At 36.1% G+C, this 25992-nt stretch overlaps 2 protein-coding genes across 2 annotated transcripts in view; both read left to right on the top strand.

The window, feature by feature from the left end:
- Positions 1-5671, top strand: part of LOC123562053 (uncharacterized) — a 129316-nt gene extending 123645 nt beyond the window's left edge. The window contains exons 45-47 of the mRNA XM_053524923.1: positions 49-223; positions 2711-2947; positions 5628-5671. Of these exons, the coding sequence (XP_053380898.1) occupies positions 49-223; positions 2711-2947; positions 5628-5671 (456 nt within the window). The remainder of the gene's footprint in view (positions 1-48; positions 224-2710; positions 2948-5627) is intronic.
- A 56-nt stretch (positions 5672-5727) lies between these two features.
- LOC123563563 (uncharacterized) overlaps positions 5728-25992 on the top strand; it is a gene marked incomplete at its 5' end in the record, with an annotated part of 85188 nt that continues 64923 nt past the window's right edge. Inside the window, 9 exons of the mRNA XM_053524919.1 lie at positions 5728-5751; positions 7778-7974; positions 9832-9956; positions 15121-15237; positions 18737-18883; positions 19615-19780; positions 22525-22767; positions 23792-24123; positions 24521-24667. Of these exons, the coding sequence (XP_053380894.1) occupies positions 5728-5751; positions 7778-7974; positions 9832-9956; positions 15121-15237; positions 18737-18883; positions 19615-19780; positions 22525-22767; positions 23792-24123; positions 24521-24667 (1498 nt within the window). The remainder of the gene's footprint in view (positions 5752-7777; positions 7975-9831; positions 9957-15120; positions 15238-18736; positions 18884-19614; positions 19781-22524; positions 22768-23791; positions 24124-24520; positions 24668-25992) is intronic.

The raw sequence follows: 25992 nt of genomic DNA, 5'->3' as shown, positions 1-25992 counted from the left end.
CAGATTAAGATTAATAGAAAACACTGAAATGATCTTTCTTTCTTACAGTATGGTTTGAACATTTGTGCTGGAACGGTTCCATTGAGCACAAGATGTTGTAATGTTGATGAAACCTGTCTTGATAATGAAGGCCTTCCACTAGGTGTGTGCACGCCAAGTGGACTTGACTATCCGAATACGTTACAAGATTATGATGTCCAGTTCAAGTGCTCAGTGAACAGAGGTTAGTACTGTACTGCTACAGACTTTGAGTAGTCTAAATAATTAGATAAAGCTTCTCAAATCAAAGATCAAAACCTCAGCTAGAGGTCAAAGATTTTCTTTCATTTTTCTTGTCTTGTCTCTAACTTTCATATGCATAGAAGGATAGTCAGATTACTGAGTATAAACTTCCACCATGGCTAGATGATGTAGAGGCAGAATAAATATGTACAGTTACATTATTTTCAATTCTGAAACTTCAGTATACATGTTCTATTGTAGAAGTAGCAGTTCCGACAGGACTCTCTCTTCTGTGTCCTTTAATCATGTTTTTAGCTCGCCTGTCACAGAGTGACGAGGTGAGCTTTTGTGATCGCTTTTCGTCCTTCGTCCGTAAACTTTTAATTTAAACGACATCTCCTCATAAACTGCTAGGCCAATTTCATCCAAACTTCACAGAAAAGATCCTTGGGTAGCCCCCTTTAAAAATTTTTTTGAAGAATTGAATTTCATGCAGAACTCTTCAAAAATCTTCTTGTCCAAAACCACAGGGCCTAGGGCTTTGATATCTAGTGTGTAGCATCATCTAGTGGTCTTCTACCAAAGTTGTTCAAATTATCCCCCTACAGACAAATATGGCCCCGCCCCGGGGGTCACATGGTTTATATAAACTTATATAGGGAAAACTTTGAAAATCTTCTTGTACAAAACCATATGGCCTAGGGCTTTGATATTTGGTATGTAGCATCATCTAGTGGTCCTCTACCAAGATTGTTCAAATTATACCCCTAAGGTCAAATATGGCCCTGCCCCGGGGGTCCCAAGTTTTACATAGATTTATATAGGAAAAAAAGTTTAAAAATCTTCTTGTCTGAAACCACAACACTTAGACCTTTGATAGTTGGTTTGTAGCATTGTCTTATGGTCCTCAACCAAAATTGTTCAAATTGTACCCCCTGGGTGAAAAGAGGCCCTGCCCTGTGGGTCCCAAGTTTTATTAACCTGAGTTATTAGATTGGGGTAGATGTCGGTCGGGCGGGCGGGCGGCAGCGGCGGCGGCGGCGGCATCAAACTGGTGTTTCCGGTCAATAACTTTTGTTTCGGTAAAGATATTTGAATAAAACTTGGTATGTATGTAGCTTATATCAAGACAAAGGCTGGGATTGATTTTGGGGTTTCTGGGGTCAAGGTCAAGGTCACTGTTACTTTAAATAGAAAAAGGGTTTCCGGTCAATAACTTTTGTTTCGGTAAAGATATTTGAATAAAACTTGGTATGTATGTAGCTTATATCAAGACAAAGGCTGGGATTGATTTTGGGGTTTCTGGGGTCAAGGTCAAGGTCACTGTTACTTAAAATAGAAAAAGGGTTTCCGGTCAATAACTTAACTTAGGAATGAGCTATCATGATGGAACATGGTGTATAGAAAACTTATATAAAGTTGTAGCTTGGGATTGATTTTGGGGTTTCTGGGATCAAGGTCAAGGTCAATGTTACTAAAAATAGGGTTAGGTTTAGGTTAGGGTTAGCATATCTTCTACATGCATGGAGGGATTTTGATGATAGTTGGCACAATTGTTCACCATCATGAGACGGAGTGTCATGCGCAAGAACCAGGTCCCTAGGTCTAAGGTCAAGGTCACACTTAGAGGTCAAAGGATAGAAGAATGAAAACTTTGTCTGGAGCATATCTTCTTCATGCATAGAGGGATTTTGATGTAACTTGGCACAATTATACACCATCATGAGATGAAGTGTCTTGCGCAGTTCCCTTCTTTAGAATTTCTTCCCTTTGTTGTTACTATAAATAGCTTATATTGTAACTTTTTCATTACTAGACGTAGGGAAAAATCGAGACCACTTTTCTGTAGTACAACATGCATGTTACATCCAATTTTGAGGTGTATTTTGACCAATCTCTACCTGGTAAGGATTTCTGTGTGGACTTAAAAAAAAAATTTTGTATTTTTTTTTTTTTAAGATTAACTTCCCTTAGTTGTTACTATAAATAAGTTATATTGTAACTTTTTTTATAATTGACAGTAGGGAATAGATCTGTTTGATCATGAATTCAGAAAAGAGAAAATAGTTCTAAAAAAGACTCACGAATATAACCTTGAAATGATGTATGAAGTCTATATATTATCAGGAAAAATTTAAAAAGATGTATGAAAAGGAACCTAAATGCGGTCAGATATTATACACTGTATGGTGTGTTTTACCCAAATTGTTTCACGGCTCTTACTCTGCAATTTTTTTGAAAACTAATGGCAGTGATTAACTAAGAGCTGATGCTTTATTTATTTGATTGTCAGGAGGTTGTGGGTTCAGTCCTGCTCTGCTTAGGTCATGAAACAGACTAGAAAGTGATAAATAAAATCAAAGGTCATTGTTTTTTTCCTCATGGTATGGCTCAAATTATTAGTATTGGTTAACAGAAGTATTATTTCATTATAAGAGATTGTGTTTAGATAGAAAGTTAAGACTAATTTTTTTCCATTTTATTCCAGTATTTCAGAACAATGTCTGCAGTCAGAAGTTGGACTACTGTAATCCTGATCCTTGTGTAAATAGTGTACGATGTACAAGTATTTTTGGCGGGTACACATGTACCTGTTTGAACGGTTACACAGGCAGGAACTGTCAGACGAACATTAATGATTGTGCAAACAGCCCTTGTGTCAATGGAGGAACATGTGAGGATTTAGTGAATGACTATAACTGCAGGTGCACGGATACCTATGAAGGTAGGCACATACCTTATATGTTTTGGTCATCACATGAAAATGGCAGAAATGTAGATTTTCAGAGATTACCTTTTCCATTTCAGTCTTTACAATTAGCCACCATTGAAATTATTTTGCCTTTACAGTCTGCAGTTGTTATTCGAAACTCGGATGACCTTGGTACAGTGAAATCTGTAGCAACCAAATTTTTATCAAGCCCGCTTGCAGAAGGAAAAACAAAGTTGTCCAGATGGCTGTTCAGTTATGTTAGTCAGTCTGTCTGCGCATTCGTGTGTTTGATCCTGATTTGTTTGTCCAGACAATAACTGACATGCATGGAGCAATCTCGTTCTGACTTGGCATGAATGTTAACCTCAGTGAGATGTGGATTTTCATGTGCAAACCCCAGGTTTCTATCTACCAGGTCAAGGTCACTCTAAGAGGTCAAAGGTTAAATTCAGTACATTCAAAATGACTTCATCCGAAACATTTCTTCTACATTCATGGAGGGATTTTGATGTAACTTGGCACAAATGTTCACCATTATGAGACGGAGTGTCATGCGCAAAAATCAGTTCCCTAGGTCTAAGGTCAAGTTCACACTAGAGGTCAAAAGTCAGATACAAGAATGACTTTGTCCTGGGCATTTCTTTTTCATACATGAAGAGAATTTGATGTAACTTGGCACAAATGTTCACCATCATGAGACAGAGTAACTGTCTTAATACCGGACATTGGGAAAAAATCAAGACCACTTCTCTGTAGTACAAGATGTATGTTATATCCAATTTTGATGTGTATTTTGACCTATCTTTGCTGGTAAGGATTTTTGTGTTTTCAGTTACAGCTTCTTTTTGTTATGGGTCTACTATGCAAATGTGTGGCTCTGAGGCTGTGTTTATGGTGCTATTTGCTTCTGAGAAATCTACCCTTACCTATTATCTTTTGTAACATGAGACCATAATTATCTGTATATAAGGAGTCTCCTTTAACCTTCTAAATATCTATAATGGAATGCTCCATCACTCAGTTTGGCCAGTACCATTTATCATTCAAAGGGTGTTTCATAACTAAGAACAAATGTCATATTTCCATATTTTTCTGCAGAATGAGCCCCTTTCTTTGGAACTTTGAAACATTGAACATTTTTGGGCTTTATATCATTCCACTACCTACTTCTCTAAATGGAACCAACTAATGAAACATTTTAGAATGTGTTAGTAACCATCTTCTTATTACATCAAATGATGGTTTGTAAGTTATTACAAACTAGTTTCTATTCCCCGTTAAGTTAAGGTGAAACCACAAACATCAATATTTTTCCATACACTGACGCCTGAATTTCATATGGGGTGCGTGACAAAAATGAATGTGTGTCATTGCCTTGAGTCTTTTATTAAGTTCAGTATTGTCAGTCTTATTCAGGCTATTGAACACATACAATATTAATAACATTACATTTATAAATGTAAATACGTATGGAATAAAAAGGTTATTATCTTTGCATTGGGAAATATGCACTTGTTTGTTAGTGGAAAAATATTGCACAGCTTTAGGAGCAGAAGTTGTACATATTTCCTAATACAAAGCTAATTACCTATAAATACTAGCAATGCATCTGTGCGTCTGAAAAATTTGTGACGTGCGTAGCTAAAAAAATATTTGATATCAATTGATGAAACTTTGCTTGAGTCTTTATTATGATATGCACTTGTGCACCTCCTATTTTTTATCTGACTCCTCCCCCTATTTCCATAGTTATGGCTTTTGAAATAGTCAAAAATAAACATTTTCACCTTGTGACGTGCCTAACTAAAAATTACTTGATATAATTTGATGAAACCTTGCATGTGTCTTAATCATGATATGAACTTATACACCTCCTATGTTTCATCTGGGACTGCCCTTTAATTATACAGTTATGACCCCTGAAACCTTGTGATGCGCATAGCTAAAAGAAGTATTTCATGTAAATTGATGAAACCTTACATGAATCTTTATCATAATATGAACTTGTTCACCTCCTATTATTCGTCTGACTCCACTCCTATTTCTGTAGTTATGGCCCCTAAAATAGTCAAAATGCATATTTTCACCTTATGAGGCATCTAGGTCAAAAAGTATTTGATATAAATTGATGAAAACTTGCATGAGTCCTTATCATGATATAAACTTACACCTCGTATTTTTTGACTCCACCCGCTGCTTCCAAAGGACCCTGAAATAGAAAAAAATTGCACATTTTCACCTTATGATGTGCTTAGCTCAAAAAGTGTTTGATATGAATTCATGAAACCATGCATGTCATATTTTTAGCTCACCTGAGCAATGCAATGAAAATTGGCCAGAATATTTGTTTCCATTAAATCACTAGGTAAAATATGTTTACACTGTTATTGTGTGTTTCTCAGGTGAGCGACCTAGGGCCATCTTGGCCCTCTTGTTTGTGAGTCTCATAGCTTAAAAAATAATGGCCTGTTATATAAAATGTTTATCGAGGCTACACTCCCTTGAGACTGCAAACATTTGAATTATTGCCCCTTATTTGTGACAGATGAACTAGTTGGGACACACTCAGACACATTCTAGTTTACTTTATTAGTGATTGGCAATAGACTTGCCTTTCAAAGGGGCGGGGGTGGGGTTGTCAATGACTAGGAGTGGTCAGGATAGTACTTAATTCTCTCTTTTATGATTGTAGGCCGAAACTGTGCCAGTCCGAAAATCCGAATTTCTGCACTCTGATAGTGTAACAGACATGGACATGCTCAACGTCATTGGCATTGTTAAAATGTGTTTTTCTCGATAATGGTACAGATTGTGAGTAGTATTTCTGTCATACTGACATGTATCTGTCTTATAAATCTGTTTTATTTGTCTGTATAGAATCCAACTATAATGTTTTTGTCGATATAAAATCCAATGTTATCTGTCTGAATAAAATCCAGTGTAGGTTATCTAGCCATATAAAATCCAATGTTATCCGTCCGAATAAAATCCAGTGTAGGTTATCTAGCCATATAAAATCCAGTGTTATCTGTCTGAATAAAATCCAGTGTAGGTTATCTAGCCATATAAAATCCAATGTTATCTGTCAGAATAAAATCCAGTGTAGGTTATCTAGCCATATAAAATCCAATGTTATCTGTCTGAATAAAATCCAGTGTAGGTTATCTAGACATATAAAATCCAATGTTATCTGTCTGAATAAAATCCAGTGTAGGTTATCTCATATAAAATCCAGTGTACAGTACAACTAGCATTAAGAGACCACCCAAATGTCTATAATGAAGCATTGGATTTTGTTGTATTGTTTCAAGATGTTATGTTGAACTGCACCATGAGAAAATCAACATAGTGGCTTTGATCCAGACCAGCCTGCGCTTTGGCGCAGTCTGGTCAGGATCCATGCTGTTTACCAACAGTTTCTCAAATTCCAGTAGGCATTGAAAGCGAACAGCATGATCAGTGTGATGAACTTTATATTTGTTTTGATTATGGATGCATATTGTATAAGACTATATACCAGGTGCTACGGTTTTGACAATTTTTAGCTCGACTATTCGAAGAATAAGTAGAACTATCCTACTCACCACGGCGTCGGCGTCGGCGTCACACTTTGGTTAAGTTTTTCGTACCAGTCCACATTTTGACAAAGTCTATGGGGATAAAGCTTTGAAACTTTCAACACTTGTTTACCATCATCATGGCCAGTTATAGGCAAGAGCACATAACTCCATCAAGGATTTTGGCTGAATTATGGCCCCTTTTGACTTAGAAATCATGGTTAAGTTTTTCGTACCAGTTTATATTTTGACAAAGTCTTTAAAGATAAAGCTTTAAAACTTTCAACACTTGTTTACCATCACCATGTCCAGTTATAGGCAAGAGCACATAACTCCATCAAGGATTTTGGCAGAATTATGGCCCTTTTTGACTTAGAAATCTGGGTTAATATTTCGTACCAGTTCATATTTTGACAAAGTCTTTTGAGATAAAGCTTTGAAACTTTCAACACCTGTTTACCATCACCATGTCCAGTTATAGGCAAGAGTACATAACTCCATCAAGGATTTTGGCTGAATTATGGCCCCTTTTGACTTAGAAATCTTGGTTAAGTTTTTCGTACCACTTCATATTTTTTGTAAAGTGTTTGACATATGGCTTTGAAACTTTTATCACTTGTTTAGTATAATAGTCTCTATCTGTAGGAAAGAGAACATAACTCTGTCATCTATTTTGGCTGAATTATGGTCCTTTTTGGACTTTGAAATTGGTTCTGTTTTCATACAAGTCCATGTTTTGTCAAAACTATTTGACATATGGCTTTTAAACTTCGAACACTTGTTTATCATTATGATTTCCATCTGTAGGCAAGAGTACATAACTATTTTGACTGAATTATGGCCCTTTTTGGACTTTGAAATTGGCTCATATATTGCGATTTAGTGCAAGACTTATCGAAATCAAAGTAATACAGGAACATTGTTAGTCTAATCTATTTATTTCTTTTGTCTGAATATCCGTGGGAATATTTTGACCCCATTCTTCAATCAATTCTTCGAATAGTCGAGCGCGCTGTCATCAGACAGCTCTTGTTTAATTGACGCCAACTTTTCTTATTGAATATTTCAGTTTTATTAAGTTTTGCAAATTAGGGGATGTATAATTATAGATAACGCAGTTGTTTAATTGCACATGATAACTCGCTAATCTCTCATAGTGTAGATTGCAAATTTGGTAACCATGGTAGTGCTGTTAGAAAGGTTTGAAAATGTGCAGTACTTCCATTAGACAGTTCTTGTTGTATTGCTTTAATCTGCTTCACAAATTATTTGATGTATGTTACAGATTGAAATAGATTTCTGTGAGAGCAATCCTTGTCTGCATGGCGGTACCTGCCAAAAAAGACTGGGAGGTTACACATGTGAATGTGTTGAAGGTTGGCAAGGAACCAACTGTGAAGCTGTTGTTGAGCAGTGTGAGCTAGCGACGGGACGCCAGTGTCAGGGAGATTGTTTCAACATCTTCAATGGCTACAGTTGCCAGTAAGTGTCTAGCATCTTCAGAACATTTTATGGTGTTTTGTCATGCCTATGAAAAGAAGAATTTATAATATTGTAAATGTATTTCCAATAATACTGTAATGTTATTGGAGTAAATAGAATACTAATATATCTGAATCACTGATGTAGATTGGGACATCATGTGGTGGTTTAGTTTTGCTAATTTTTGTGTTTCATGTACACATTGCAAAGTGAAAGAAACCAAAAACATTTACTGTTTTATCAAATATTTACATATGACCAAGTTTTCTGAATGTTGTCTTCAAAGGTACTGAACTCCAGTTCATACAACAACAACAACAAAAAAACATTCAGATATCAGGAAATTATTGCTATATTTCTAAAGATGGCTCTGAAACTAAGTTACTGACAGGTTTACTATATTTGGAAACATGGGAATTAGTTGTTTTTACCAATTTTTCTTTCAAAATAGAAAACTGTTTGTAATGAGGTACCGAAGGTTCACTGTCTAAATAAAGTTTATATTTAAAGGTTGTTAAGTACCAATTTCTTTGTGGTGTACTGGTCAAGAAGGTAGGAAAGACTTTATTGCCTTGGTGACCTGTGTTTGATCCTCCACTTGGACATGTTTTTTGATCCTCTGCCACGAGTGGTGGGGAGGTTATAGGAATGGTCTAAACCCCATAAAGGACTTTCACGAAACCTGGGTCAAATGATCAGCTCATCAAGACAATCTGCAGAGCTTATGAGTTAGCCATGTTGAGTCAAGGTCACAACTCAAGGTCAAAGTTTTGAGACTTCCATTTTGTGTCCACCCTGTATTTCCTAAACCCCTAAACCACTTGAAGGATTTTTATGTAACTTGAGTCAAATGATCACCTCATCAAGAGGATTTGCAGACCTTACGAGTCAGCCATGTCTGCTTAAGGTAGTTCTGCACGTTTGGATTAAATTGTTTTCTACAATGTAGAATTTGATTAAACTCTGTTTTTTCAAAACTTCAGAATATACCTAGAAAATTCAGCAAATAAAAAAGATAGGTTTGTGTGCTTGATTTTTTGCTAGACTGATTTGAAAAAATTAGACCTAATGCAATTTTTCATAAGTCTATGGGAAAATCATAACTTTCATAACATTTTCGCGAATAGAAAATTTTCTACAATGTAGAATTTAATGAAACTTCCCACAGTTGTAAATAAACATATGGCCTGTAATGTGGTAGAATAAAATGTATAGGTCAGTGTGCTTAATTTTGAGATATTTGACCATTATTAAAGTGATTCGCACTTTTCATGCTAATTTTAAGACATTAATTTGAATTTTTAACATGTCAGATGTTTTAATATCATATTTTAACTTTAGAAAGACAATAACAGTGCCATTGTAATAAATTTACTAATAGGTTGCTATTAATTCATAAAATGATTTTCATTTCCATACGCCGAGTCAAGGCTTTAGTCCACGTTTTCTGGATAAATGATGTTACGCCATCACTTCCGGTTTATCAAACGTGCAGAACTACCTTAAGGTCAATTTCACAACTTGATGTAAAAGGTTTGAGCTTTCCATTTTGTATTCTATCAGTATTTCCTTACCATTTAAAGGATTTTCAGGAAACCTGGGTCAAAAGATCAAGAATATGTGCTGAACTCGTGAGTCAGCCATGTCGGCTCAATGTTAAGGTCACGACTGGCTGTTTTCATTTGATATGTTGGTGGAATGTTTGTGTAATGACAAGATTTACCTGATTTGCATTATACTAATGGTTAATATTTACACAAGAATTAAAGTTCATAGAGTTAGGGACCTTATTTTTCTGATGATGATGATATTTCCATTCCCACACACAGAAGTATCATGTTTATTTTTATGTTTCAGATGTCCAGCCAACACATTTGGTACAAATTGTGAAAACCAGCCAAATCCCTGCAGAGACTACAACAAATGTCAGAATAATGCTGTATGTTCCTATGATGGAATGATGAACTGCACTTGTCCTGGTAGTAAGTATACCTAAACCTGTACATGTATAGACTTACAGTAGACTGGTTCACTCTGACACATCAAGGCCACCACCAGCTTTGAAGAAGTGGTCCGGCCATTGGACAGCAAGTGCCAAAGGTAGGGGGAGCGGGGAGAGCATGTGTGGGGTATTTTCCCCATCTCTTAAGGAGGATTTAGGGTTTTTTTCCCCGAGAAAATTTTAAGATTCGGGATGCCAGTAAGTGCATTTTTAGCTTGACTTTTCGAGGAAAAAGTAGAGCTATTGCACTTGCTCCGGTGGTGGCATCGCTGTTGCTGTTGGTTAAAGTTTTTGATAAAGTCCAATATCCCTGTTACTATGAAAGCTATTGACTTGAAACTTAAAATGGTTATTTACTATCAAAGTCTACACCAGGAGAAACAGTCCCCATAACTCTGATTTGAACTTTGACAGAATTATGTCCCTTTTTAACTTAGAATTTTTGGTTAAAGTTTTTGATAAGGTCAAATATCTCTGTTACTATCAAAGCTATTGACTCGAAACTTAAAATACTTATTGACAATCATAGTCTACACCAGGAGAAACAATTCCCATAACTCTGATTTGAATTTTGACAGAGTTATCCCCCTTTTTAACTTAGAATTTTTAAAAAAAAATTTGATAAAGTCAAATATCTCTGTTACTTGAAACTGAAAATGGTTATTTACAATCAAAGTCTACACCAGGAGACACAATTCCCATAACTCTGATTTGAATTTTGACAGAATTATGCCCCTTTATAACTTAGAATTTTTTGGTTAAAGTTTTTTGATGAAGTCAAATATCTCTGTTACTATCAAAGCTTTTGACTTGAAACTTAAAATACTTATTAACCATCAAAGTTTACAACAGGAGAAACAACCCCCATAACTCTTTTTGAATTTTGACAGAATTATGCCCCTTTTTAACTGAGAATTTTTTGTTAAAAGTCAGATATCTCTGTTACTATTAAAGCTTTTGACTTGAAAATCAAAATAGTTATTTACTATCAAAGTCTACACCAGGAGACACAATTTCCATAACTCTAATTTGAATTATGACAGAGTTATGTCCCATTTTAACTTGGAATTTTTTTTTACTGGCAAAGCTCTAATTCAGAGCCAAGCACTGAGAAAATTCGAGCGTGTCTTGTTCTTTCATCTTGAAAGCATTTTCAGTTAAGATTTTCAGTCTACCTCATGATATTTTTCAAAGATAACTATCCAACATTTGCCCAATTTTAGCAGATTGCTATAAATGTTGGTGTATTTCAGTTTCTGAGTGTCAGCCAAAACATAGAAAACAACTATTTTGACCGCTCCTTGAGTCTCATCAGGCAATGGCATCAAACTTAATGCAACAGTTAAGTCTGAGATGCAGATAGTTTTGTTTATTTCATTTTTATACCCCCACAAAACGAAGTTTGGGTTGGGGGGGGTGTATATAGGAGTGAGCTTGTCGGTCTGTCGGTCCTTTGGTTTTCATGGTTTCCGGATGATAACTCATCCTTGGTCCTAGGATCATATATTTTGGTACAAAGGTGTAACATCATGAAATACAGGTCAGGTTCGACTTTGGGGTCTGTAGGTCAAAGGTCAAGATCACAGTGACTTGGAATAGATAAATGGTTTCAGGATGATAACTTGAGAACGCTTGGGCCTAGGATCATAAATTTTGGTACACAGGTGAAACATCATAAAACACAGGTAAAGTTTTACTTTGAGGTCAGTAGGTCAAAGGTCAAGGTCACAATGACTCGGAACAGTTAAACGGTTTCCAGATGATAACTTGAGAACGCATGGGTCTAGGATCATAAATGTTTGTACACAGGTGTAGCAGGATAAAATACAGGTTAAGTTTGACTTTGAGGCTAGTAGGTGAAAGGTCAAGGCTACAGTAACACGAAACAGTTAAACCGTTTCCAGATGATAACTTGAGAACGCTTGGGCCTAGGATCATGAAAAATTGGGAGTGAGGTTAGTTATGGCCAGCAGATGACCCCTAATGATTATGAGGTCAGTAAGTCACAGGTCAAGGTCACAGTAACCCGGAACAATTAAACTGTTTTCGGACAATAACTTGAGAACGTTTGGGACTAGGATCACGAAACTTAATAGGGAGGTTGGTCATGACCAGCAGATGACCTTTATTGATTTTGAGTTCCAAGGGTCAAAGGTCAGAGTGACCCTAAACATTTAAACCTTTCCAGACAATAACTTGAGAACGCTTGGGCTGAGGATCATGAAACTTCATAGGGAGGTTGATCATGACCAGCAGATGACCTCTATTGATTTTGAGATCAGTAGGTCAAAGGTCAAGCAAGTTCAGCTTTGACATTGGCTTAGTTCTGTGACAAGGCCATATTGTGGGGGTATAATTCGTCACTCCTGTGACAGCTCTAGTTTATTTTTGTTTTTAGCCCAAATAATCAGAAGAAATTACTTTCTGTTAGTTTTGTTTTATAACGCCGCGAAATAACACAAATGTTTCCATTTTTTGAAAATACGACATGTTATTGTTATCTAAACAATGATTATAGATTATAATTAAAGAAATCATCCTTTAAAACATACCGGATTAAAGATCATCATGTAATCATTTAATTATGATTAATCCAGTCAAAGAAGTATAAAAATTCTTTTTATAACTCTTTGATCCAGTCAAGCAAGGTCGATAAATTTGACACGAAGTGTACCGAAGTTGTTTTTACACCTATGGGCAATCATGACAGATACTGCTCATTGTGGATAATTACATTAACAAGGCAGTATTCTGGCACTTTTAATCAAATCAAAAGATAAAATTTAATGAAAAAAAACCAAAAAACTGGTATGGCCGATATTATGGATTATGCTCAGCCAAAAAGGTGGTCCAGTGGGATGGTCCTCAATGGCTTTGCACTGAATTAAAGTCATGAGAACCAACAGACATGAGCCACTTGATGAATATTCACAAAATTTGGTCAAAAGCAATGTCCAAAGGTCAATTTAGTTGTCTTAAAGACTGCTGATTTTGCCCTTTGTCTTTGTGTCAGTCCATCTGTTTTAAAAGATGGATAAATTTGATAATGTAAAAAAGGAAAAGATATTCTCCACAAAATTTTGTACATACATAAAAGACAACATGAGGAGTACTCAGGTTATATATTTTTGCAATTTTATTGTCCATTCTTCAAATGCCAAAGTAGGATGTTGCAATTATTTCAAAGTTAATTTCATTTGTTAAGAGGAAATAATATAAGGGATTATATAAATTCACAAGAAACAGAAGTAGCTCTTTGCAAATGAGGCATTACATTAATGAGGAATATAATGTAATGTAATGTAGGGAATTTATAAAGCATTTACTTGAAGTATAATTTAAAACATGGTTCCTGTGACAACAGTGATGCCCATTCCAGTATTAGACTTGTAGCATTTGACAATGGTCTTGTCATCCCCCCAGATACATAGTATAAGGAGTCCGTGTTGGAGTCACACATGTTGGTTCCACCATTCATACCTCCATTTGTCCATATTCCATTCACCTTTATTGCTGGGAAGGTTTTCACAGAACTTGCATCAGTTATTAATCTTACCAGGACAACATGCACAGTGCATAACCCAAGTCACTAGGTCCAAGGTCAGGGTCACAGAGGTCAAAATTCATATAGCTTAAATTTGTGTCAGCTTCATATCTTCTAAACTGCTAAGAAGATTTTCATATAACAAGTATCAAATATTAACCTCATCAAGACAACACACAGAGCACATGACCAAGGCCAATAGGGTCAAAGTCAAGGCCACCTTGAGGTCAAACTTCAAAAAGCTCAAATTTTGTTTCCTCCATTTTTTCTTAACCTGTGGAAAAATGTTCTTAGAATAAGCATCATTTAATACCTTCATCAAGAAAACATGCAGAGTGCATGGCCAAGGTGACAATCACACCATGAGAAAACCAACATAGTGTGTTTGCAGCCAGCATGGATCCAGACCAGCCTACGCATCTGTGCAGTCTGGTCAAAACCCTATTGCAATTAAAAAATAAAAAACATTAGCGAACAGCATGGATCCTAACCAGACTGCACGGATGTGCAGACTGGTCTGGATCCATGCTGGTTGCAAATACATTTTGTTAACCTGATCATGACAACATACACAATTCACAATCCAGTTCACTAGGTCCAAGGCTAAGGTCATTCATCCAGGTACCGGTAAATGATCAAATAGCAAAGATTTGTATGCACTAAACACTGTTTTAACCACTGGAAGGATTTTGATAAAACTAGCATCAATTGTTAGCCTTGTCTAAATGACACACAGAGCACACAACCCAGGTCACTAGGTCCAAGGTCACACACAGAGCACACAACCCAGGTCACTAGGTCCAAGGTCACACACAGAGCACACAACCCAGGTCACTAGGTCCAAGGTCAAGCACAGAGCACACAACCCAGGTCACTAGGTCCAAGGTCACACACAGAGCACACAACCCAGGTCACTAGGTCCAAGGTCACACACAGAGCACACAACCCAGGTCACTAGGTCCAAGGTCACACACAGAGCACACAACCCAGGTCACTAGGTCCAAGGTCAAGCACAGAGCACACAACCCAGGTCACTAGGTCCCAGGTCACACACAGAGCACACAACCCAGGTCACTAGGTCCAAGGTCACACACACAGCACACAACCCAGGTTACTAGGTCCAAGGTCACACACACAGCACACAACCCAGGTCACTAGATCCAAGGTCAAGATCACTCTTTGAGGTAAAAGATCAGAGAGCGCAAATTCATGTCTGTCCTATGTCTTTTTAACATTTGGAAGTATTTTCATAAATTCTCACCAATTTTTAACCTCATCAAGATGACCTTTAGAGTGCACATTCCATGTCTCATGAAGTTCAAGATCTAAGTCATACCTGAAGGTTAAAGGTCATGATCATAATGTTCTACTTTTCAAAAATGAAAATGCCATCAGGGGATATTAAACACATTAAGTGATAGCTCTAACTTCTTTGCTGAAAATCCAAGATTTAGATATTCATGTCTTTAGGAGCAAAAAGGAAGTGCATGTTAATCTACCATATATTTGATTTACTCTGTAATTATCTTGACTTGCATGTTCCAGAATAACAGATAGTTATGTTGTGATTGATCAACCCTTTATATAATTTTCTATTCAGAATACACTGGTGATGGTTGCCAAATCCTGATAGATTACTGTGGCCAGACAAATCCATGTGAGAATGGTGCTATGTGTTCTGTCACCAGTAATGGATATCAGTGTACATGCAAACCGGGTGAGACATGTTCAATGTGTATATGATATGTATAAAAGATCATCTGAGTCATATTGGTTACATGTCAAAATGTAAACAATGAATGTATGCTTTGTTCCATTTGAAGGCTTGTTGTTTTGCAATAATGTAGGCATGCATCTTTAAGCTGACCTAGCTAAGGTGTTAAATAATGTAGGCATGCATCTTTAAGCTGACCTAGCTAAGGTGTTAAATAATGTAGGCATGCATCTTTAAGCTGACCTAGCTAAGGTGTTAAATAAAGTAGGCATGCATCTTTAAGCTGACCTAGCTAAGGGTGTTAAATAATGTAGACATGCATCTTTAAGCTGACCTAGCTAAGGTGTTAAATAAAGTAGGCATGCATCTTTAAGCTGACCTAGCTAAGGTGTTAAATAATGTAGACATGCATCTTTAAGCTGACCTAGCTAAGGTGTTAAATAATGTAGACATGCATCTTTAAGCTGACCTAGCTAAGGTGTTAAATAAAGTAGGCATGCATCTTTAAGCTGACCTAGCTAAGGTGTTAAATAATGTAGACATGCATCTTTAAGCTGACCTAGCTAAGGTGTTAAATAATGCAGACATGCATCTTTAAGCTGACCTAGCTAAGGTGTTAAATAATGTAGGCATGCATCTTTAAGCTGACCTAGCTAAGGTGTTAAATAATGTAGACATGCATCTTTAAGCTGACCTAGCTAAGGTGTTAAATAATGTAGACATGCATCTTTAAGCTGACCTAGCTAAGGTGTTAAATAATGTAGGCATGCATCTTTAAGCTGACCTAGCTATGCATCTTTAAGCTGACCTAGCTAAGGTGTTAGATAATGTAGGCATGCATCTTTAAGCTGACCTAGCTATGCATCTTTAAGCTGACCTAGCTAAGGTGTTAGATAATGTAGCCATGCATCTTTAAGCTGACCTAACTAAGGTGTTAAATAAAGTAGACATGCATCTTTAAGCTGACCTAGCTAAAGTGTTAAATAAAGTAGACATGCATCTTTAAGCTGACCTAGCTAAAGTGTTAAATAATGTAGCCATGCATCTTTAAGCTGACCTAGCTAAGGTGTTAAATAATGTAGGCATGCATCTTTAAGCTGACCTAGCTATGCATCTTTAAGCTGACCTAGCTAAGGTGTTAGATAATGTAGGCATGCATCTTTAAGCTGACTTAGCTAAAGTGTTAGATAATGTAGTAAGCTGACCTAGCTAAAGTGTTAGATAATGTAGTAAGCTGACCTAGCTAAAGTGTTAGATAATGTAGGCATGCATCTTTAAGCTGACCTAGCTAAAGTGTTAGATAACGTAGGCACGCATCTTTAAGCTGACCTAGCTAAAGTGTTAGATAATGTAGGCACGCATCTATAAGCTGACCTAGCTAAGCTGTTAGATAATGTAGGCACGCATCTTTAAGCTGTTCTAGCTAAAGTGTTAGATAATGTAGGCACGCATCTTTAAGCCGACTTAGCAAAAGTGTTAGATAATATAGGCACGCATCTTTAAGCCGACTTAGCTAAAGTGTTAGATAATGTAGGCACGCATCTTTAAGCCGACTTAGCTAAAGTGTTAGATAATGTAGGCACGCATCTTTAAGCCGACCTAGCTAAAGTGTTAGATAATGTAGGCACGCATCTTTAAGCCGACCTAGCTAAAGTGTTAGATAATGTAGGCACGCATCTTTTAGCTGACCTAGCTAAGGTGTTAGGTAATGTAGGCACGCATCTTTAAGCTTACCTAGCTAAGGTGTTAGATAATGTAGGCACGCATCCTTAAACTGACCTAGCTAAGGTGTTAAATAATGTAGGCATGCATCTTTAAGTACCTACATAAAGTAGACTAGAAAAGTGTTAAACAGTGTATGAATTGATCTTTAAGCACCTACATAAAGTTGTCAAAAACTTAAAACAGGCATGTATCTTAAAGCACCTACATCAAGTAGACAAAGTGTTAAACAATGTAGAAATATATCTTTAAGCACCTATATCAAGTAGACAGAGTGTTAAACAATGTATGCATGTATCTTTAAGCACTTTAAGCACCTACATAAAGTAGACAAAGTGTTAAACAATGTAGACATACGTCTTAAAGCATCTACATTAAGTAGTCGAAGTGTTAAGCAATGTAGGCATACCTATTTAAGCACCTTCATAAAGTAAAAAAAGTGTTAAACAATGTATGCATACATCTTTAAGCACCGATATAAAGTTGTCAAAAAGTTAAACAGTATAGGCTTGTGTCTTTTAGAACTTACATAAAAAAGTCAAAGTAGGAATGCATATTTAAGCACCTACATATTTAAGTAGTCAAAGTGTTTAGCAATGTAGGCATGTGTCTCTAAGCACATTAAAAAGTTTTCAAAGTGTTAAACAATGTAGGCATGTACATAAAGTAGTCATTGTGTAAAACAATGTAGGCATGCATCTTTAAGCATGTACATAAAGTCGCTGTGTAGTCAAAGTACAATGTTGGCATGCATCTTTAAGCACATACATAAAGTAGCTGTGCAGTCAAAGTACAATGTAGGCATGGATTTTTAAGCATGTACATAATAAAAATTAAGTAGCTGTGTAGTCAAAGAACAATGTAGGCATGGATTTTTAAGCATGTACATAATAAAAATTAAGTAGCTGTGTAGTCAAAGTACAATGTAGGCATGCATCTTTAAGCACATACATAAAGTAGCTGTGTAGTCAGAGTACAATGTAGGCCTGCATCTTTAAGCACATACATAAAGTAGCTGTGTAGTCAAAGTACAATGTAGGCATGAATCTTTAAGCACATACATAAAGTAGCTGTGTAGTCAAAGTACAATGTAGGCATGCCTCTTTAAGCACGTACATAAAGTAGCTGTGTAGTCAAAGTACAATGTAGGCATGCATCTTTAAGCACGTACATAAAGTAGCTGTGTAGTCAAAGTACAATGTAGGCATGCATCTTTAAGCACATACATAAAGTAGCTGTGTAGTCAGAGTACGATGTAGACATACAACTTTAAGCACATACATAAAGTAGTCATAGTGTTAAACAATGTATGCATGCATCTTTAAGCACATTTATGTAAACTGGTCTAAGAGTAAACATTGAATGGTACACACCATTAGCCTTGTTGTATACAGGTCAAAGTGTAAATAATATTTTCATGCTTCTTTAAATATCATCATGAACTAGGTTAATGGTAAACATTTTAAGATTTTTATGAAGAGTAGAACAGTGATGTATTCATGGTATAGCACAAAACTTTAATTTACTTTACATTATCATTTATGAGGATTTTAATCAACCCCTATCATGCTAGACATGATTGATTCTATCTTTTGAGACCAGTGTAGATCATGATCTGCCTGCACATCCATGCAGTCTGATCATGATCTACACTGTTCGCTATTCATTCACTACAGTTTTGGTAAGTACCCCTTTTAACAGTTAATGGTACTGTCCAAATTGAAAGATGAACAAGTACATTATAGAAATTTAGCAGGGTAAGGGGTAAAATTTGTTTCAGGCTATGGCGGTCCTAGATGTGAGCAGGAAATAAATGAATGTGAAGAAAATAATGTTAGGTGCCCTGGAGGAGGACGTTGCCTTGATGCCCTTAACAAGTACTATTGTAGATGTCCAATTCGAAAGACAGGCACTGATTGTCAGAAAGGTAATTCATTCATATCTGTTAACAACAAATATATATACAAAATATTCTATACAGTACAGTGAAATCATTAAAATTGTGGGCGACTAATTTTCATGGTTGAGTCAATCCACAAAATTTAGTCCCAACAAAGAAGTAAATTTCCCATTCATTTATGTTCAAAATTTTAAATCTACAAACAAATTCATATTCCCACGAAATTGCCTTTTTTTACCAAAACCACAAAATTTCATGCCCTTGAAATTAAAAGATTTTACAGTATTTGAAATTTTTGATTGTAGAGCTTTTGTAATTAACCTCTTGTAGGCATTGATGTCAGTGTCACAAATTTTTTGCATGTAAGCAGGTTTTTCAACAACCACACAGTCAAATGCTTTCAAAGTTCACATGTTTTTGATATCTTGAGGTGACCTTCCAAGACGAGTTACATAACTCTAGCTGTTATTTTGTCAAATTGATGTCTTCATGATATCTTCACGAAATTGGGAAAAAGAACTAGCCTTTAATTTTTGGAAATTTAAGCACATTTTGGAAATAATGAAAAAAGCGTTTTTATTTAAAATGTTACATTTTGCATTCAAGAAATTGGTACTTTTTTGAGCACATTTACCTTGTGTCTGAATTGGTATTGACTTATTTGAGCACATTGAGTATGTAAGTGAACATGGGGTAGGAGGATCTTAACATTTTGTTAAGAAAAGATTATACTTAAAGATTTGGTTGTTATTCTACAGTTGCGGACGTGAATTATGACCTGTATTTCAACCATCCACAAGGACGTGGCTATGCATGGATTCCATATCCCATAGAGGTGGTAAAGGGTAACTTTATATCAGTTTCACTCTGGGTGAGATATTCAATGAATGATGGCACCGGAGTATACATGACTCAGTTTGTTGGGTATGTAGTCTGTTTGATCCTATTTTCATGGTACTAAGGGAATGAATGAATAAATGAAAGGAAAACAAGATTTATGTTGCTATTAACTACAAACATTTTCTTTTTTTAGATATTATTTCAAACAGAAAATAATTTTTTCTAGTCACTGTTTACTTTTAGATCAGCTATGTTTCTGGTACTTGTGAACTTCACTTTTGCCAAAGGAGTTATGTCTCCCACCACACAGTGGTGTGGGAGACATATTGATTTACTCCAGTCTGTGTGTCCGTTTGTCTGTCTGTCACAAAGCTTGTCCGCACTCTAAGTTTAACATTTCTAATCCAATTTTCACCAAACTTCAACAAAATGTGTTTGACCATAAGACCTTGGCCAAATTCAATAATTAGTCAAATCGGTCCAGGCAAATTGGAGTTATGGCCCTTGAATCACCAAAACTCTGGCTTTTTACTCTTGTCCGCACTCTAAGTCGAACATTTCTCATCTGATCTTTACCAAACTTTAACAAAATGTGTTGACCACGAGACCTCGGCCAAGTTTGATAACTAGCCAAATTGGTCCAGGCTTTTTTGGAGTTACGGCCCTTGAATTACCGAAAAATCGGCCTTTTTACTCTTGTCCACACTCTTAAGTCAAACATTTCTCATCCTATCTTCACCAAACTTGAACAAAATGTGTTTGATCATCAGACCTCAGCCAAGTTTGATAACTAGCCAAATCAGTCCAGGCATTTTGGAGTTACGGCCCTTGAATTACCGAAAAATCAGCCTTTTTGTGGCATCATCTCAGACACCACTTCGTGAAATTTGATATTCAAATTGAACTTGGTGTCTAGTCTATCATTCTACATGAAGTTGAAGTGCACTTATTGTAAGGACTTTCATGTCGGGATTTTTTAAAACCCAGGACATATTATGTTATAATGCTCGTCTCCTTATGTCTGTTAGCAATTTTTTGTCCGCTTTATAAATCTTGAACCCTTTGAAGGATTTCAAAGGAAAATGTCACAAATGTACACCACATCGAGGTGACATGCAGAGCACATGTTTTAGATCGTTTGCTTCAAGTTCAAGGTCACACTTAGGGGTCAAAGATCATTTGTTTCGTGTCCACTTTGAATCTCTTGAACTGCTTGAAGGATTTTAAAGAAACTTTGCATAAATGTTCACCATATCAAGATGACATGCAGAGCACATGTTTTGGATGGCTTGCTTCAAGGTCAAGGTAACATCAAAGGTGATATGTAATCAGTTGTGAAATGCAAGTTATCAACAGCAGGCCAACTAGGAAGGGTATTTACCCATGCATTAAATATTTGATAATGTAAACTTGAGATTAATATAATTAATACAGTACATGATCTAAAAAAAACATTCCCACTAAATAAGCACGTAATGAAATAGTTGCAGGTCATGTGATGTATGTTATCTTTATATATATTTATGCAATTTGCAAAAAGCTTCCTTTCATTTATTATTTATTGAGTCGGCTAAAGGCTGAAAGCCTTTTGACGAGTCCTTGCTGTTCAGCGATTCTCTAAATGGACCGAATAACAGGTGAAGGGATGTAGTTCCATTAGATTTCTCAAATTTCAAACAGTTCACTGCATGAATGAAGTTAAGTTGTGTCAATTCCCTTTGCTATGACCAATATACGATGTAATCTGTCATATTTATAACTTGTAATTGTGCAATACTCGAATGTAACTCATTAAGCATAAATGTGCATTTTAAGAATTGCACAGGCTTACAAAGCTTGCGTAACATCCAGCAAAAGACAAAAAATAGTTCCACAGGGCTCCAGATAAGATGCGTATTAGCGTAAATTACGTATAGAAATAATTCAGATACGCATGTCTGATAATTTCTAAGCGTATAAAAACGTATATAAAATTACAGAAACGCACACAATGCTTTTTTAAAAACAAAACCTGAATCGTCTGGATGCGTTAGGTAACATAGCCGATCAGCCTTAATTCTCCCACATTGAACGTATACACGCATCGTATGATTTCTATAAACTTTGCGTGGGTTGAATTTTGCAGTCTGTAAACGGATAAATTATCGGAAGAAGAAGCTCTTACTGGTTTGTTTAGTTACTACTGATATTAAAAATGATTTTAATTCTTATTTTTTGAGAAATAAACAAATCGGCGAAACATTAAATTGTATTTTCTTGTAGTTTTTGAAATCGAAAGTAGATCGTCTATGTTCGGCTGCTTTCACGAAACGAAACAACTTTTTTATGAAAAGATTTAAATAAGAGGTAATTTAACCGTAAACTTCAATGTCAGATACTGCCAATTGCTGCTAAATGTCTCCGTATCATCACAATTTGTAAAATATATTGTTGAAACTGGAGAAAAGTGTAATCGTATCCGGATATAATATTTTGGGTAAATATCGAGCTGTGTTATGAAATTTTAAGAAAAAAACTAAAAACAAACTGAAACTGGTAGACTATACTGTCAGTACATCAATCATTAGCCGACTCAGGCCCTTCAGGCCTTTGATCTATCTATGTTTCATAAATGCACATATATTTATATAAAATGTATAAGTCTGTGCTGGATCAAGTAAATTATAAAGAAAAAATAAATAACATGACACAAGTTACTTAATATTTGCCTACTTAATAAACGAAACTGGTAGGCAAATATTAAGTAACACATGTAATGTTTTCTAATTTTTCTTTTGCTAAGCTAAATCTTGAGTTACAATACAGTTATACATTTTTTATTGAAACAGGCAATCTTTAGAAGAGGCTGACAGATTTATGGAATTTGAAGAAAAGGGTGTGAAGTTGTATGTTCCAACAGCCAATGCAAACTACCTTCAGTTAGAATATGATCGCACAGCAAGAGTAAACGATGGACACTGGCATTTGGTTACAGTACTATGTGATATGTTGACAGGGGAGGCAAATCTTATCCTCGACACCGTCTTTCACGATACAAAAACACATCCTGATTTGGTGATGCCTGCAGCAAAGTAATGAAATTATAATTGAGATTTTAATTTTGCTGAGCTGTTACACAAATATCTTAAATAATTAATAGAATACTAACACATAAGTTTTTTCTCTGACAAGTTTATTCTAATTATTTTCGTAGAGATTATTGATTTCGCTTGACTAAAATATTGTTTTATTTTATTTTTTATGTTTAATTTATTGAATGCAGAAGTATTACGGCCCTTGCTATATAAATCTGGTAAAATTTAATGTACAACGCCAGTGAATATACTATGAGTAAAATTAGGCGTTTAATCAAATAAAGCAGTTTCAGTTTTCAGTATTTGACTGGATACACACGAAACCCTTTATAACGCTATTCAATATACCATGGTATTCGGTAAACACTGTATGCACTTAGCTCCCAAAATTTCTAAGGTCAAAGTCACAGCTCAAGATCAAAGGCTTAGCTTTTCACTATCCATAAAGGTGGCGGGGGATTTAGCTGTCTTTCAGACTGCCTTGTTAAACTTTGAATAGGCAATGTGACAATTAGGTAATCAGGACCGTGTCAAAATTTGATTGTTAGCATAAAAAGCATGCAACACCAGTTAAGTGGATGACATGAAAATTTGAGTGAATAAAAAATGAAAAATCTTAACAATTTTTGTTATAAAATGCAGCAGTTTTACACATTTATTCCATTCAGAACATTGGAACTAACGAAGATTTGACGCACTGAACAGCTGAAAGCCATATTGAGATTGTTCTCACTTTTTATCATCGCAGATCTTGTTTATTTTACCATTTTCTATTTTTAACAATTTTTAAAACTGTCCACTTGTTTTCTCTATGAATATTTTTATTATTCCATGTGTTTAAAAACCTTTTCACCTATGCTTTATATGCATATAATTTCTCATACAACATGAAACAGCGTTCGAAATACATCTAATACATTATGGGTGGGTGCTGGGTATTGCATATACGGCAAACCCTTTAATGACTTTTCAGAATATTTACTGAAAGTGACACAAATGTATAGAAAACACCATATTATAGTTTCAGCATGTGGGTTGTATTGGGTTGTGAGTTTGACAATGAAGAACACAGGTGTTCCGAAAGTGGCAGTGGTTTTCATGGTTACCTCAGTCAGGTGAACTGGTACAAGCGCTTGCTCTCTTTTGAGTTTCGGGACCTTATAGAAGGTGATATTCCCAAAATATATCGCCTTCCACAACACGTTTTTTATGATGTAAATAAAGAGGATGAAAACATTCTTGTTTGGAATGAGTATGTTTATGGAAGTGGTGTCGGCAGAATGTCCCCATCCGAGGCCAAAGGTGACTTGTGCAGTAAGATACTCAGGGATCCACCCTGTAGTTCCTACACACGTGAGTATATTCAAATCTGAATAAAAATTAAATGATAAGAAATAACTGAAAGATTTAGATATTTTTATTTTTTTTATTAGTACAGGAAGTAGAAACCTGAATGATAATGATGATTTCAAACACTAGTAAATTTTAAATTGAATGTATTTACCTGTATTGATATTTGAGTTTAACCTTTAGCATGCTAGATAAATTGTCGTCTGCTGGAAATGTCGTCTGCTAAAATTATAAAGTTCATTCAATTTGCTCCAAAATTGGAAGAAATATTGTCAGAGTAGCAAACAGCTTGGAACCTGATCAGACGCCGATTTAATCGGCGTCTGATCTGGTTCCAAGCTGTTTGCAAAGGCTGTTAAATTCGCCTGCAGCAGGCTAAGGGTTAATGTACTTATTACAGAAACAACGCTTCTTCCATCAGTGACTAAATGCCCTGAAGACAAGATTGTGTATTCTAATGATCGAATTGTTTCGGTAACATGGGAAGAACCAGTTTTCCTCAACCTTGGAAGCCAGGGAAAAGTGTTTAAACCAAGCAGACTACCAGGTTAGTGTCAATAGTCTTTATGGAATTTATAATTATGTCTCCCACCACACAGTGGTATGGGAGACATGTTCATTTATTCCTGTCTATATGTGTGTGTGTGTGTCTGTCTGTCACATAGTTTGTCCTCGCTGTATTTACATTAACAAGGCAATATTCCGGCACTTTTAATCAAATCAAAAGATGAAATTTAATGAAAAAAAAACAAAACTGGTATGGCCGATATTATGGATTATGCTCAGCCAAAAAAGTGGTCCAGTGGGATGGTCCTCAACGGCTTTGCACATTGTGTTCAGACTGAAAGTCATGGGAACCAACACCCAACCAGTCTACTGCAGTACATCATTCTACCAGGTTCAGCTAAGGATTATTTGAGCCACGCCATGTGAAAACCAACATAGTGGGTTTGCGACCAGCATGGATCCAGACCAGCCTGCGCATCCGTGCAGTCTAGTCAGGATCCATGCTGTTTGCTAACAGTTTCTCTAATTACTATAGACTTTGAAAGCGAACAGCATGAATCCTGGCCAGACTGCGTGGATGCGCAGGCTGGTCTGGATCTATGCTGGTCGCAAAGCCACTATGTTGGTTTTCTCATGGCACGGCTCAAATGAAGAAAAGATATTAAATCTGGTGACAATTACTGTATTGCAACAATACAAGTTGTTTGTACCAGGGTCAAACTAACAATGGCTCCCAGCTGATTCATTCTTCACATCATCAAGTAATTTTTGATCTTCAGTATTTCCAATCACTTGCCCCTCATACTCGAGCGATAATACGTCGTACAAATAATTTCACTCGGGCTGTGCCCTTGTGCAATTATTACCCCCAATGTATAACCGCCCATCGTGCATAAATAGTGTTAAAGCACTCTTTTGCTATAATTTATTTCCTAAATTTATTATAGAATTTTAGCAGCTTATGGGTTAAGCAACTCATTTAGTTCCCAGGCAGTTAGCTTAAACTTTATATGAGCTCACCAATTTGCTCAATAGGGATAGAGAAGATCTACATATTGTGAAGTCAAGAGTTTGATCCCAGGGCAGGTGTATGTACTCTGCGATGGCAGGTGTGTGTACTCTGCGATTGCAGGTGTGTGTACTCTGCGATGGCATGTGTGTGTACTCTGCAATGGCAGGTGTGTGTACTCTGCGATGGCAGGTGTATGTACTCTGCGATGATTGATAAAAGAATTGTGTCTGATGACTGAAATACTGTTGAAAAATGGTGTTAAACCCAAAACAAACAAACAAACAAACAAACATTGTGTCTGAAGTCGTTCTTCCTCAACCTTCAATTCATGTGGGGAAGTTGGCGGTTACATG

This window comes from Mercenaria mercenaria, chromosome 2 (genome assembly GCF_021730395.1).
Source record: "Mercenaria mercenaria strain notata chromosome 2, MADL_Memer_1, whole genome shotgun sequence".
In the NCBI taxonomy this organism is placed as follows: domain Eukaryota; kingdom Metazoa; phylum Mollusca; class Bivalvia; order Venerida; family Veneridae; genus Mercenaria; species Mercenaria mercenaria.
This window is presented reverse-complemented; position numbering and strand designations above follow the sequence as displayed.